This window comes from Panthera pardus, unplaced genomic scaffold (genome assembly GCF_024362965.1).
Source record: "Panthera pardus isolate Hobbes unplaced genomic scaffold, ASM2436296v1 HiC_scaffold_17, whole genome shotgun sequence".
Classification (NCBI taxonomy): domain Eukaryota; kingdom Metazoa; phylum Chordata; class Mammalia; order Carnivora; family Felidae; genus Panthera; species Panthera pardus.
In genome coordinates this window covers 55,713,602-55,730,841 of record NW_026526732.1, presented here as the reverse complement: position 1 = coordinate 55,730,841, position 17,240 = coordinate 55,713,602, and the positions used below count along the sequence as shown (strand labels likewise).

The 17,240-nt window shown below is 35.0% G+C and overlaps 1 protein-coding gene across 3 annotated transcripts in view; it reads right to left on the bottom strand.

Moving 5' to 3' along the window:
• Positions 1–17,240, bottom strand: part of ATG5 (autophagy related 5) — a 128,187-nt gene that overhangs the window by 95,770 nt on the left and 15,177 nt on the right. For 2 of the 3 annotated variants that reach the window (XM_053904612.1, XM_019442994.2), the window contains exons 3-4: positions 11,556–11,683; positions 2,521–2,599 (exon numbers count right to left, since the gene is read on the bottom strand). In XM_053904612.1, coding sequence (XP_053760587.1) covers positions 2,521–2,599; positions 11,556–11,683 — 207 coding nt within the window. The remainder of the gene's footprint in view (positions 1–2,520; positions 2,600–11,555; positions 11,684–17,240) is intronic. The other variant, XM_019442996.2, reaches the window with a different exon arrangement.

Sequence of the window (17,240 nt, the reverse complement as noted above, 5' to 3'; positions counted from 1 at the left end):
CTCTCTGTCTCAAAAATAAATAAATGTTAAAATAAATAAATAAATAAATAAATAATAAAAAAAATACCAAGAATATACCATTAGATGTAACACAAAAATCATTTTTTTTGTGAAAAATAACTATTTTCCAGAACAACAACAATAAAAACTTAGGGAGAATACTGGCACTGTTTTATGGTTTTACAAATATTTTTAATGTGTGGCTTAGTAGAAAACAGATAAATTATCTTATTAGTTTCAGTTTATTATAACATTAATGTGGAATCTGAAAACATATCAATAAACATTTTGATCTGTGACATTAAAATCCCTGATTCTGACCTTGTATTTTGAACAGATCTTTTTCACAATCATTATTTTGTAACATCATGCATTGACCATTTGGGAATTATTTGTTTACTGAATTAATGTAGATCTCCAAATGCTGACACATTTCTTACATAAAATTTCTTAAAAAGCAGATGTTAAAATGACCACCAATCTCATCAGAAAATTGTTTTAAGAATAATAAAGCTGTCGAGCTCATGGTAGCAGATATGTTTTCCAAAATTCCAATTTTCACTTAAAAGTTCACGTTATCACTGGCAACAAATATTGTCAGTTGCTGTCCTTGCAATGAGAGATTCACTTCATTTATTTTAAAAAACTGTCTTACAAATGCCCAAATATGAATAACCACGCTCTGTCAGTCACTCTTTCAAATAAAAAAATGGTGTTTCACGAACAAAGTGACTTGTTTGGCCTGCCCTCAAACAAGGGCACAAGTGCTTTTCCTTAAGACAGCCATCATTTTTGACATACAGCAGAAGTGCTTTATATACACTCTCCATTTCATCACAAAGCAGATTGAAAAGGCATGTAGTTAATAATAATCAATAACCTGTACTGCTTCATCCAGAATAGTCTTAAGTGAACGACTGTGGCAGTGAGGAACACAATAACCACTTGCACAGTGTGGTGCGTGCACTGCCCGGCTTTGTGCTATGGCACCAACAGTTTTACCCACCATCTCTTTTGCAGGTGAGTACAAATGGAAACACAGAGGAAAGGGAAACTAGCATCTTATTATTATTACAGAAATAGATTTACCCTCATGGATCTTTTCAAAGAGCTTCAGGTACCCCTATGGGTCCACAGACTGCTTTGAGAACCATTACACTAAAACAATCATAACAATTTGAAGCTTTTCCTATCATTATTACAATCCACTGATTCATTCAATGGGTAATTACAGAGGGCTTGGTATGTAGTGCCAGCTGGGCACCATACAGTGTGTGAGTGTTTTGAGCGTCTCTGGGTCATTCACTCATGTACCTCAAGTTTGTAGAATAGTGCTTGGCTGGCACACAGCAGGTTTCTGGTATTTGCTGAATAAATAAATAAAAGTGTAGCTGTGATATATTTTAACCTAGATTTCAAAGTCTTAAAGTGCATCCTTCTCACCCATGCAAATAATCTAATTATGGGAATTATTTTTCAACGTAATGGGAAAGACTAACGTGTTAGGCAATATGGAACCTTTACCCTCATTATTCTTGGAGTAGTTTTATCTTCAGACCATTCTAAACTTAGATTTGCATGGTACCATAGTAACTGAAAGTCACATGTATCAGAACCATATCCTCACTCTGTATGGTCCTGTGGTAATAAAACCTGTGGTAACATGGTACTGTGCAAAGCACATTAGTGCAAATGACAGGGAAATAAACGCCAATGACCCACACACTCACTTTTAGTAAAATGGAAAGGAAAGCATCTTAGGAAGAATGGGTGAGCAGCCTTTAGGCAGTGACTCTGAATGAATGCCGCTTACAGGAAAGCAAATTAGACACTTAAAACGACTTTTCAATCTTTTAACATACCTCCCTCCCACAATCCATAACCCTCTGAGAATCACTGCCTAGTGATCAACTAATAGAGGTTTTTCAATCCTTCGATAGTATTCGTGAATTGCTTGGGGAGCAGGGGCTGAAAAATCAAGGTGGTTAAGGGGAAAGACTGACCATGTTATAAAATACTGGGACGAAATTAAGTTAAAATAAATCTGGACTGGTCTTAAAAAGTACAGGAATTAAAATTTCTCAAAACACACTCAGATCTTGTCTTTGGACTTCTGTCTCCTAACCCTTCTCACAATTCAATCAAAATAGCCTTAGAGTTACTCAACAGTGTTAAGCTGTACCCCTCCCTACTCCTATGCCTACATCTAAACTCAGGACTTTGTCCTTCCTATTTGAGATTTTTTTTAATGAATATAAATATTCCAAAATATTTCAGATTTTAAATGTAGTACATTCAGTTCCAACAAATAGGCATTTATACATACAATGTTTAAATGGATCTGCCAAGAGTTAGGAATAAATCGAAACCTATATGGATGAACACTAGTGGCAGCTTAGGCATTAAAAAGTATCATGGGAGAGGCAATAAACAACTTCGCTTAAAACAAAAATTCTACTCATAAGTCTACTTACTAAATACCACAAGTGGGATAAATGGGAAATGCTACTTCAACTATACCTTAAAATGCACTGTGATGTTCCAAGGAAGAGCTGAACTTGATGCAAGAAGATCAAATAACAAACCAATCGGATAATGCCTAAAAACAAAAGAGTACGTTTTAAGAAAGAGTATTTTAAAGTTATAACTACAACTACAAAATAAACTTCAGCACATATTGTAACATCAAATATCAGGGGGCTTTAACCACAAATCACAGGAAGACAACATTTTACACAGTTACTTGCCTAAGCTAATATGGTATTGTTGCCAGGTACTAGTCCTTCTTCTAACCATTTCATTCCCCAATGAAGCCTCAATATACATAATGGGATTGTGCTAAAACATCGTTTATCAGTCATGACCACTATTATATCACAGTACTGCAATACCTGATTATCAATCCCAGTGTTCATATTGGACAACCAGTTTTTTAAAGCTTTTTAAAATTTTTTTTATTTTTAAAACAACTTAAAATTTTAGAAAATTTTAAGAAGAAGAGCACCTAAGAAAGCATACAATCATCCATTTTTGGTTATTACTACAGCATATAAATTTCCAGCCTTCTATTTATGCATACATATCTAAATATAGATTAAGCTTATCCTTTATGTAATACTATACCCTGCTTTTTTCATATAACATCATGTCAACATTTTCCAAAGTCACTAAATATTTTTCTGCACCCTCAAACTAAAGTGGGTTTTTTTTGTTTGTTTATTTTTGAGACAGAAACAGAGCGTGAGCACGGGAGGGGCAGAGACACACACACACACACACACAGAGAGAGAGAGAGAGAGAGAGAGAGACAGAGAGAGAGAATCTGAAACAGGCTCCAGGCTCTGAGCTGTCAGCACAGAGCTCAACGCAGGGCTCAAACCCACGAACTGTGAGATCATGACCTCAGCCGAAGTCAGACGCTCAACCGATTGAGCTACCCAGGTTCCCCTTTTTAAAATAAATTCTATGGGGCACCTGGGTGTCTCAGTCGGTTAAGCGGCTGACTTCAGTTCAGGTCATGATCTCTCAGCTCTAAGGCTCATGAGTTTGAGCCCCGCCATCAGGCTCTGTGCTGACAGCTTAGAGCCTGGAGCCTGCTTCTGATTCTGTGTCTCCCTCTCACTCTGCCCGGCTCACGTTCTGTCTCTTTCTCTCTCTCAAAAATAAACATTAAAAAAAATTTTTTTAATAAGAAAAAATACATTCTGGACTTCTAAATAAGAGAACATTTCCTAATATAACTTTATTCACAGTGAAGCAAATTATTTAGCAATAAATACAAGGTTAATAATACAAACCTTGCAGATTTCAACAAACCTTATTTTTAAAATCATCCTTTCAAAGAATCTAAAGTGGCTTAAATAATGAAATAGAATTAAACAATACTCCCCAAAAAAGCAAAAACACGACTAGCTGGTATCCTATATGGTTCTGTCCTTTGAATGTCAGTGAGTTATGCCTAGATTTAAAAGCTGAAAAATTTAGAAATACATCTAATTCCTCTCAAAATGGTGACCCAATACATTGCCTAACCAAGATTCAAATATTAACTAATACTAGTTATGTTTGCTTACATCTACACAACATAATTGTGAAAAAGTCATCAATTACTAGAGATCATGTATTTATTTAGAAATAATTTAGAATGCCCTGCTAGTAAAATAAAACAGTAGGTAGTTTTAGTCACATATGTGTTATATCTCTTAATAACACCCTCGAACGTCTCTATTTGAAAGTTAGCATCTAACACAAATCTTTCATAACCAAATATGAGTATTGAAGGAAATTCTGGATTACCTAAATAATAGAACGTTTCCTTCAGAAACATTTCAGAAGCCATGGAAGGGGAAAAAAAGAAAAAAAGGAAAAAAAAAGCCCTAGCCTGCCAAAAACTAAAATAAAAATAATAATTAAAAAAACAAAATAAAAATGCTGCTTTATAGAAAAGTTATAGATTCTATCCAATTCTCATCCTTCTCTCTGAACTTTTTTTTTTTAATTTTTTTTTAACTTTTTTATTTATTTTTGAGACAGAGAGAGACAGAGCATGAACGGAGGAGGGGCAGAGAGAGAGGGAGACACAGAATCGGAAGCAGGCTCCAGGCTCTGAGCCATCAGCCCAGAGCCTGACACGGGGCTCGAACTCACGGACCGCGAGATCGTGACCTGAGCTGAAGTCGGCCGCTTAACTGACTGAGCCACCCAGGCGCCCCCTCTCTGAACTTCTTAAATTATATGAGCTCTATATAATGCCTTGTATTTTTACAAAAGAGACCTCTGTTAGTTCTATTCTAGGAATCTTATTTCATCATTTTAGGAATTATTTCATTATTCATCAATTATTCCCATCTATGCTTTAAAGATAAAAAAGACTAAAATAGTAGCAATTTGGAAGAATAATGGCATGCCTAGAAGGATGATACAATAATGCATCCTTCCATTTTCTCACTGTTTCACCTAGAATATCATATTTCAAGAAAGCATAAAGTAAGGATCCAGACCCCATCTGCTTTTAGGTATCATTAACACAGCTGAAAGCAAAAAAATGTCTTGTTTTCCATGCATAGTGGGAAAGAGAGGAAACACTGACAAGGGAAGATGTTATGCAATTATCCGATAAATCAGATGATTTTTACAAAAAGACAGCAGTACTTTAGACTTTAGACCGTAAAACTGATCATTTAAGTGAAATCTCAGATTATGAGTCATTAGATGATATTCTAGGCGAATTTTACAGAATTCAAAACTAATTAATGAACAATGTATTTTTTTTTGGTTATATATATATGTATGTATATACTTATATAGATAGATACATATTTTTAAAATTCAAGTTAGTTAACATATGGTGTAGTGTTGGTTTTAGGAGAATTTAGTGATTCAGCGACTTACATATAACACTCATCCCAACAAGTGCCCCCTTAATACCCATCACTCATTTAGCCCATCCCTCCACCTACCTCCCCTCCAGCAACCCTCAGTTTGCTCTTTGTATTTTAGAGTCTCTTCTGGTTTGCCTCCTTCTCTGTTTTTATATTATTTTATTTTTCCTTCCCTTCCCCTATGTTCACTGTTTTTGAACAATATATTTCTAAAGAGATGGCATTCTTATCCACTTAGTCGTTCAACATCAATAATTCCATTATACAATATTTTATGACAAGAATCTGGATCATTTTGCTAAAAAGATGTGTGATAGTATTTTTACATCTTGTATGCTATTTGTGCACTGCAATTTACCTGATAGGAAGCAGGTAAGTGCTAAAGGCAGATTTGTACCAAAGATGACAGGAAGGAATCATATGACGTAGAAATGAAAAAGTATTGATCATTCGAATTGGTATTTACTAATGTAAACACAAGTTTTACAACAAAATCATGATCTGTCAAAGGTTTTAAAAACTTCTTTAAGCATTGCTGTAAAGTACCAATAAGCCAGAACCTCTTAGAGGTCTATTTACATGACAACAAATGAGTAGTTAGTTGCATTCAGAAGACACTGCCCATTTCAGGTATCTGTACCTTCAAAACCAGGAAAATACAGAGTGAAAATCTGAATTTGCTGTAAATACTTCTTAAAATCTCTAATAAAGTTGTCATTCACTATTCCTTTATTCGTCTCTAAGTTATTTATAAAATGACTTAAACATATGTCTGTCTGTGTATCTAAGTTCACTTCCTCAGATGGTAAATGAAGACTCTTTATCCTGATAAATATTAGGATGAAATTTAAATATTATGGTTCCTAACACTTATATTTAAATATAAATGTATGTAAAGTATTAATATAAAAGCATTCTAAATGTAATAGCTAATAACTACCCTGTAACACTCCTTAAAAATAAAACTGCACCAAAAAAACTATTTACTTCCTTATACTGTCCGGTCAACATCTACAGCTTATATACGGCTCAAAGCAGGTGTTTATGTCAGAATGATTTTGATGCAAGGATACCAACTCCAAACAAATATACTATCTGAATTAACTGGTTCCAAGACTGCTTATTTCTGATGAGTTTACTAATATGCAAGAAAATCTATAACCAAAAACAGAACTGGCAAAAATTAAAGGTACTGAATTTCTCTTACACTATAATCTGATTTACATCAAGGGTTTCAAAAGCACTAATTTGTACAACTCCTCTAAATAGATATTCTACATAGTTTTGTCAGGAGGCTGCTAACCCACAACACAGAAACCACATAAGCCATAACTATAAGTAAATCATAATGTAGCCATTTATCTGTTACGTTGCTACTCCTGCCAATCTAACCTAAATTTAACAGAAAAGGAAGCGGTGAGGATATGAACCTGGAATATATCCCAGAAGAGAGCCAACAGTAAAGGTTCCATCTACCGCCCCATAACAACTGACTGTGCCAGAAGTTACTGTGAGGTCTATTTTTCACATTTTATTCATTTTCTTTCTCTTCCTTAAACTGATCTAGTCTTTTCTAAATTCAATTTCTCAAAATGAGTAATATTTTCATTATTCTTTGCATAAGCTGTTTCTTCTTCACCCTTTCATTACTGCTAAAATACATACACACATACTGGCCACATGTATAGCAATAACGGATATGTTCCTAAGTCAGCCAAGGGTGCTCACAGTAGTCTAAACATCTGCAGTGGGATAATAAAGCAGTCTTCTAACATCAGCAGCAAAAGAAAGCTTCCCCATATACTAGAGAACTGTCATCCTACTCCATGTCACTGAAATAAATGCAGCCTATTCATAAGTCTGTTACAGTGATTCACTAGAAACAGGATTACATTTCATTGAATAAAAAAGGGCACAACTCAAATGTACACCAAAGTAATTTAATGATTACAATAAATTTTGCCCTGCTTCATCTATGGAACAAACAACTGTAGACTAGCACTGTGTTTCACAGCTTTCTAAACCTATTCTTATGCATGAAAAATTACAAAAATAACCAAGGGGATACTAAATGTCTAAAATGCTAAGTAAGCCACATTTCAAAATTCAAGTTTACAAAATAATGTATAAAATTTTAGAAGTTCAAAACCTTAGAAAAATGACTATCCATAAGAGAGAAAAGCCTGCACAGTGTTTATGATTAAGATGTCATTTTGTTAAAATTTACTTCTGAAACCACACAGATATAGTATTAAATTCTGGGTCATTCCGTTTATGTTTAAGATCAAAATCAGTGCCGCTTTTTTTTTTATTCAAAAGGTAGTTTCAACTTCTTACTTTCAACAATCAGTCCCGAAAATAAGTCAGTTTACCTAAGATAATAAGAAAGGAAAACTTTTTCTAAAACTTATACTGAAGGCCTAAGATCTAACCAATATTAGGGTATACAAACAAAGTATCCTTTTGAAGAACCAGAAACTGTTCTCTTAAAATAAGTCTAATACAAAAGCAACAAATACAAACTTTGGACACTTGATTTATGGTAAAAAGAAACTTCACCTTTTAAAATGCAATGTTAGAGCACCCTCTGCTGACTAATCAACTCAAATCACTCTTAAAAAAAAAAAAAAAAAGATCCTTACATTTGAGTTAGATCAGCACTTTCCACCTGCCATGTAATTTTTAAAACAAAGGACTGTAGAGGATAAAACACTAATCAAATAAAGACCCCTCGGATTCTCTCTATAAATCAACAATATCCTAAGTATTCATTATGTGTATACCACTGCTCTTAAATATCTTTCTATTCTAAGACGGACAATTAACATAAGCAATGCAGAGAGAACATACAGAATTAAAAAAAAAAACAAAAAACAAAACTAGCAAACAGAATATCAGCAGGTGTGGTAGAAAGAGCCCTGAACTGAGAACTCAAAATCTGATTCCACTCACTCATTTGAGCACGTTATTTTATTGATTGGAGCCTCATTTTCTCAATAAAAAGAAGAGACTAATTTAATTTAGATTCATTCATGCAGTGAACATTTACTTAGCACCTCTTACGTACTGCTACTTAAGGTACAAAGCCCATAATGAAGTATCTCGTGCAGATATTTAAACAATCATAACAATAAATATGAATAGGACTTCTAGAGTAAGAAAGAGTATCAATTTATGCTCTTTCTTCCTTCTTTTATGAATTATCTTGTGTTTGATTTTTTTCTCACTTGACTTTATTTAAAACTCCAAAGAATCAGGTATAAGAAAGATGTTATCATCCTACTCAAATACATGTTCTTCTACTCTTTAAGACACTTGCATGGTCTCAAAAGTCCAAGTCCTACAAAACTTCAGTGGTAGCTGCTTCCCTACATGATTATCCTATATGAAGCCCACTGCTTAAATGCCAGACATTGATAGCCTATGACTCCTTTAACACAGGGAAGATAACTCCTTTAATGTGGAAGAAAACTGCAATAGTTAGGAGGAAAAAGAGAAAAAGGTCAAGACTTAGCCCAGAGGTCCTAGGTTACATTCACACCTCTGGAAGCTATTGCTTCCTCAAATACATGGAGTACCTAACAATATGGTAGTTAGTCCCCCAATATCTGTAGGGGATATATTCCGAGACTGCCCCAGCAGGTGCCTGAAACCACAGATAGTACCAAACTCAACACATTTTACATTTTTTCCTATATGTACCTATGATAAAGTTTCATTTATAAATTAGGCACAGTAAGGGACTAACAACAATAACATAATAGAACAATTACAATAAGTTATAATAAAAGTTACATGAAGTGGTCCATCAAAATATCTTACTGTACTGTACTCACCACTCTTCTTGTGATGATGTGAGATGATAAAATGCCTACGTGATGAGATGAAGTGAGGTGAATGACATATGCATTATGGCACAGCGTAAGGCTACTACTGACCACCTTCCGACAATACGTCAGAGGAGATCACCTGCTTCCAGACCACGGCTGACTGAGGGTAAGTGAAACTACGGAAGCAAAACCGCAGGATAAAGGGGGACTACTTCACTAAAGGCAGAGTTTTAACAAAAGCCATTAAACACAATGAGCTTACAACAAGACATATATCTATGAGAGTGACATCACGCATAATAAAAAGTTATCACCCCAAAACCTACAATGAAGATATGTGACCACAGTTACTTTCATATAAGCTCTCTAAAAGTAAAACTAATTTTAATTTTACTCTTTAATAAAAGACTTTCAGAAGGGATAAATCCTGACAAAGTAAGGACATGATATATTTAAGCCAAGATCATTACTCCATAGTAACAGGGAGAAATGGGTCCAAACATTGTTTACTGATACAGAATACAAATGTGTAGAATACAAATCCTATCAAATACAAAAACCACCACTATACAGGATGGATTAAAAAGCAGCTGAAGGATGATGACTAAGCACTCATTTACTTATAAAAGTTAAATTGAGGTTTCCCATCATTTTCAGAGTTTCTCATTTAGGGGTGGTTTTGTACCCCTCCACCCCGGGACATTTGGCAACATTTTTTATAATCATGACTAGAGGGAATATTACTAGCACTGGTAGGCAGAGGTCAAGGCTGCTGCTAAAAATCCCACAATGTATAGGATAGCCCTTCCACAACAAAAAATTATCTGGGTCAAAATGCCAACAGGGCTGTTGTTGAGAAGCCCTACTTTACAATGATAAAATTGAAAAGCCTAGTGTCAGTCACATGGATTCTTACAATAATGTGTATGCAACTAATACACATAAAGCAATGTAACTTCAATACCCAACTATAATACAGATAGAACTGCCAAGAATATAGATATATCCTATTGCTACTCAGCCACAATCTTTCCCCCTCCTTCCTTTCCCTCTACTCTCCTGATCCTTGCTCCTCTTACACTTCTTTTATGCCACCTCCCCATTCCAAAACCTCCAATTCTGAGAAATAAAAAGAAACAGAAAACATGGACTTATCTGTGCTGTCTGAGATCTAGAACTAGTCAAGAGTCATAATGAGTCTGATATATGACTATGAAGCTCATCAGTACGGTTTTTACTAAAAAATGAATGCTATAAAGAACTGTGTCATCCTTTCCCAGAATTGCCTCAAAAAGTTGGAGACGTGACCCATAACCCAATACAAAGTCACCTTGTAGGTTTCTAAACCATCATGAGAAATCTATTCACTCGTGGGAATTCATCAACACAAGGTAAGTTCCAAAAGTTCACTCCTTATTTCTAAGTAATGCTTGTATTTAAGTCAACTGCACTTATTAAACATCTACTAGCTTCCTCTTTTATAAGACTCTTTTTAAACTCTTCATTTTAATACTCTGAGATTCAGAATCCAAGTCTACTTTTAACCTATTTATACGTTTCATATTTCCTTCGAGTCTTGACTCAGTCTATTATCTTTTCATTCAACTACATTCATATGGCAGCATTTCAACACCTATATCCCAGCATACCTTGAACCTTTTTTTTTATATGCCTCTCTCTATAATTTCTCCAGTTTCATTAAATATTTTTGGAAGCACAATTTACAAAACTCCCTACAGTAACAGAGGATGCACAAAATACATCATCTGTACATGGATAAGCCCAGATTTAGGATTTTCAATATGTTTCTTCAGAATGATATAATATCAAAATTATTTTTCACATAAAAAGAAAATCAATATATTTTAAATACTAAACCAAGGCTAGATAAAATGTGCATATTGGCACAGTGATCAACTAAATGTGGCAATCGGTTGGAAAGATGCCATTTTAGGTAATCATGTGCATATAAAGATCTATTATAAAAACTTTGGAAATAGAACCAAAATTGAATACTGTCACAGAGTGACATTCTTAGGGGAGTCTTAAATGTATCTGAAGAAAGGAAAAAAAAAAAACCAACAACCGCATAACCAAATACACTACTATTATGCTATAGAAAAATCTACTATTGAAAATATATACAAATGTGTCCAGTCTCCCATGCATCCAACAGAAGGAAGAAATATTTTCAGTAAAATATTTGAATAAAATGCACTGTATTATATGAGCTAGGCTAGTGATTTATTTCTTTATATAACTTTTTTAAAATTGCTAGAGGGCACTATACCTTCTTAAAGCTAGCATATACTCAATGCTTAAAAATGCAGAAAAATTCACTCACCATTTCAGTGGTGTGCCTTCATATTCAAACCATATCTCACTAATGTCTTCTTGTCTCATAACCTTCTGAAAGTGCTTTTTCACTTTGTCAGTTACCAACGTCAAATAACTTACTCTTGGCAAAAGCAACTGAAATGAAAATTTGTAAAACCGTATTTATTTACTATTTTTTTTAAAATGTATATACTAAATAGGTTTTTGAATCTTAAGGAAAAACAGCCACGTTCTTTGCATTATTTTGAATATTCCACACAAAGTCAACTGCTTTTTATAGCAAACCCTTTATAGGCTAACGGTTAATAACTTTTAAAATTTCTTGTCATTACTTAAAGTACAGCTTATAGTATAAGTACCTAGAATAAACAACACAAATCAATCTACATACAATCTTTCTGTAATACTTTTCTCCAAATAAAAATACAATGTAATCAGATGTCATGCTATTTAGGATGCTTCTTACTTCTATTAAATTTAACTTAAAAATTAATATGATTCACCTGAGTTAATTAAACTGTTCTGAGAAGATAATCAACTCAGTCCTAATGTATATCTTGACTTATCAATCAGGACTTCTCAATTTGTCCATCATGTTTTGACAATCTACTGTGTATTAGGTTACTCGCAATGAAGAACACCAAGACAAAGATATAATCTGTCCTCTTCTATATGAGGCTAAAATAAAGGCAAAAAAAAAAAAAATTCATAAGAAGTACTTACAAAAATACTTCGTTGCAGCAACAGACAGGCCTTTAAAGGTCAAATAGAAGGTCATTTAATGAACAAGAGGGGCCCACTATGATAGCATGAATAAAAGGATGGCACAATGAGAAACAGTATTTGAGGAATATTCTAGCAGTTTGTACATAAAAGACTTAAAGAAGGTAAGATTATAGACTGGAAATCTGTTAAGGAAACATCACATGAGGAGATGGGCATGAAGGAATGGAAAAGTGAGAAAGGTCTGGAAATCAGTCAGACAGATTTTGGTTACTACTAATCAAAAAACTGAAGGAGAAAAATAAGTTAAAGATGATTATTGAGCTACACATTTAAATCTTTAATTTTTTTTAATGTTTATTTTTGAGAGACAGAGAGAGAGAGAGAGAGAGAGAGAGAAAGAGAGAGAGAGAGCATGCAATCAGGGGAGGGGCAGAGAGAGAGGGGGAGACAGAATCTGAAGCAGGCTCCAAGTTCTGAGCTGTCAGCACAGAGCACGATGCAGGGCACGAACCCAGGAACCCATGGGATCATGACCTGAGCCAAAGTCCAATGCTTAACCAACTGAGCCACCCAGGCACCCCTAAAGCTTTGAAGTGCAATAAGACACAAGCTTAAGATGTAATGCCGGTAGACTGGTGATCCTGCCACTGTCCATCAACTCCTTCAATCCTGTCTTCACAGAGCCTGGGGCTACTTGGACTTTGGAGAAAGAAAAGTCTGGGAGGGAATATTGGGCTAGGTAAACCTTCAACCAGCATAGTTATAATGGCCATGATTGTTTTTCCCCCACCAAAGATACTCAGAAAGAAAACATGAGAGTATGTAAGAAAATTGGTTAGAATTTTTATAAAGAAGAACACACAAGTGGATAAAAGGAGGAAAGTGGCTGGGGCGCCTGGGTGGCTCAGTCATTAAGCATCCAACTTCAGCTCAGGTCATGATCTCATGGTTTGTGAGTTTGAGCCCTGCATCCTACTCTATGCTGACAGCTTGGAGCCTGGAGCCTGGAGCCTGCTTTGGATTTTGTGTCTCCCTCTCTCTCTGTCCTTCCCCCACTCACACTCTGTCTCTCAAAAAAGGAATAAATGTTAAAAAAAAAAATTTACTAAAGGAGTAAAGTGGCAAAAATTTATGTTTTTCCCTCCTTTGTAGTAGATACTCTACCCATTTCTTACTTTCTAAGCTTCTGTCTTTTGCTGGTAAAATTGTATTGTTATTCTCTTTCAGCTGCTTTTGACAGGCTAATTCTGCAGCATTTTTCATGCTGTTTATTCAGTTATGTCTTTTGGGGGTGCCCAGGTGGCTCAGTCAGTTAAGCATCTGACTCTCGATTTTGGCTAAGGTCATGATCTCAACCTCAGGAGATGTGGAGCCTGCTTAAGATTCTCTCTCTTCCTCTTCCTCTGCCTCTCCCCTGCTTGTGAGCACATGTACACACTCTCTCTCAAGAAAACAAATTAATTAATTAATTAATTAATTAATTAAGTGAAAAAGTTGTCTTTTGGTTAGTAAATCAAGTAGAACTACTGGGCTGGGGAATACATACAAAGAGAAATACTCTGGTTAAGGGAACTAATATTTAATCACAGAAAATCAAGATAACAAGCCCCAACTGGGTAAGAGAATATGACAGTGGTCCTAGGGACAACAGGGTACAGGGGGTAGGAGGTAGCTGGCATGCTCCAGGACGGAACGGAAGGTACTTGTTGATACTAGAACTAAGCTTTTGGATAGCAATGTGGATTCAACAAAATGTTAAGTTCCTCTTTTATAAAGAAACAACTAGAATGTGGATTAGGGAAGAAAAGAAAAAGGAAATGAATACAGTATGTAAGAAAAAACACTAGTTGTTTTACAGGAAATTATCAAGTCTATTTTATATGCAGTTTAAACAACTTGCAGAATCATATTCTATTAAAGAAATGGCAAAGAAAAGATTCATTAAAATCAGAAATCACAGAATCAAATACAAATGTAATGTGGGCATCTCTAAGAAATTAAAATAGCATAATAAATTAGCCATTTTTTTAAATAAATAAGTACAGAATTGACCCTTGAACAACGTGGGAGTTAGGGGTGTCAACCCCCACATGGTTCAAAATCCATGTATAACTTTTGTCTCCTCAAAAACTTAAACTACTAATGGTCTCTTGACTGGAAGCCTTACCAATAACAGATATTTTGTATGTTATATGTATTATATAGTCTTATAATAAATAAGGAAAGCTAAGAAAATGTTATTAAAATCATAAGGAAAAGAAAATACATTTACAACACTGAACTGTAAAACAGATCAGCATATAAGTGGACCCACACAGTTCAAACCTGTGTAAGAATCAACTGTAATCTATTAGTCTAATAAGCTTTATACTAGTAAATCCGAAACTTTTAATTTAAAATGTCTGTTGTAATTAAATAATAATCTATTCTGTAGAGAATATTAGCCTATGGATATTATAAGAAAAGAAAACACATCAGGACTAATGAGCACGGATATCATCTCCTGATTTTGGGGTGTCGTACCACATGCCTAGGGTTCAAAGTTACTGAAAAATTCACAAATGATTTTCATGAAATGAAAACTTCTTTACATAAGGAATGAGGAGTATTAGAATGTAAGCTCCAATAATACAGGGATTTTTGTTCTGTCCACTGCTACATTCCAAATGCCCAAAATAGTGCCTGCTTTATACAATAGGCACACTATATATATTTGCTGAATGAAACACAGATCCCAAAGGTTAAGTAACAAAAAGCCAAAATGATAATTAATAAAGAATTCCCATTCTTAAGACAGAATCTATACCGAAATGTACTTGGAATCTTCTTTTCTAAATTGGTCTGTGGGAGTAATCTGTAACTAGTATAAATATCTACAGCAGCACTAAAAAATGACACTAAGATTTGAGAATGGCTATATTAGAGTAAGTACAGATACAACTTATCTGGTAAATATTTAAGTAAGTAAAAATAAAGGGGCGCCTGGGTGACTAGTTGGTTAAGCGTCCAACTTCGGCCCGGGTCGTGATCTCACGGTTCACGGGTTCGAGCCCCGTGTTGGGCTCTGTGCTGACAGCTCAAAACCTGAAGCCTGCTTCAGGTTCTCTGTCTCCCTCTCTCTTTCCCCCTCCTGCACTCGTACTCTGTGTCTCTCTCTCTCTCTCTCTTTTTCAAAAATAAACATTTAAAAAAATGAAGAAAAAAAAACCACAGTAAAATAACATAATCCTGTCTTCTATATCCAGACTGTACTATTCACGGATTTTCTTAGGTGTATTTCATTGGTTTACTTTTATTTTAATTGTGGTAAAATATATCTTGCATAAAATTTGCCATTTTAGCCATTTTTCAGTGTATAGTTCATTGGCATTAAATACATTCACACTGTTGTGCAACCATCACCACTCTCCATCTTAAGAATTTTTCATCAGCCCAAACTCAAATTCTGTACCAATGAAACAGTAACTCCCCTATTCTTCTCTTCCCCGGGCCCTTGGGAATCAATTTTCTAACTTGTTTCTTTGAATTGGACTATTCTAGGTACCTTGCCTAAGTGGAACCATAAAATATTTGTCCTTTTACGTCTGGCTTATTTCACTTTAATTAATGTCTTTGAGGTTCACTTCTTTTAATATGAAAAGGATTATCCCTCTCTAGGGAAACTGTCAGCTACATGGCATCAATCCATTCTCTTATTCCTCAAGTAGCACTATCAAGTACTCAGTGAGTATTACACAAGTGATTCATTTTTTTTCTATACAGCTTGCAAGGAGTACAGGAATAGCTGTACAGATTACTTATGTTTTTGAAAAAGGTAGTTGCAATATTATTTATTTGTGCCAAATCCTATTTTGTCCAACAATTTTCAATTATAAAATTAGAGGCTTATTTACCTAGAACAAAAGTAGAATTAAAATATACTAGAATTCTGTTCCATTTCAATGCATGAGGCATCACACCAGACAATGAAGAGAGAGCACTGAATGAGACAAGAGTTCCTCCCACAGCACTAACAGGCTAGATAGATGGTCAGCAAAAACAAAATTACTAATGTGATGAATGCAAGGAGGAAGGAAAGAGTGCTACAAGACAAAGTAGCAAAGGAATTTAACCTCATCTAGGGGCTTATGGGAAACCATGACAGGAAACTATGTTTAGGCAACAGCCAGAAGGTAAACAGGAGTGAACCAAACATGAGTGCTGTGAATGTTTGGCTGTGAGTAGGAGTAGGAGATACTGCTGCTTATTCCAGACAGAGGAAATACAAGAAGCCATAAAGTGTATATGAGAAGACAAAGATTGGCACGCTGGAGGAACCATAAGAAGTTGAATATGACAGGAATAGAGAGGGTTGAGACAGCAGAGTACTGAATAAGGAAGGGACCAGACAAACTACAGGAAGGATCTTAAGATGAGGAAAGGCTACTAAAGGTTTTATTCCAACTAAAAACTGAAAAATGGAAAGAGGGCAAGAATGAAACAGGGAAATTAGTATTATCAAATCCCATCAGTTTTTAAATGGTGGTCTGTTCTCAACAAATCGAATCCAACAGTACATTAAAAGAATCACTCACCATAATCGAATGGGATTTATTCCTGGGCTGCAAGGGTGGTTCGATATTCACAAATCAATCGTGATACACCACATTAATAAAAGAAAGGGTAAGAACCACACGATCTTCTCCTTAGATGCAGAAAAAGCATCTGACAAAGGACAGCAACCATTCTTAATAAAAATCCTCAACAAAGTAGAGATATAGGGAACATATCTCAACATCATAAAGGCCATATATGAAAAACCCACAGCTAATATCATCCTCAATGGAGAAAAACTGAGAGCTTTTCCTCTACGGTCAGGAACTAGACAGGGATGTCCACTCTCACAATTGTTATTTAACACAGTCCTTGAAGTCTTAGCCTCAGCAATCAGAAAACAAAAAGAAATAAAAGGCATCCAAACCATTAA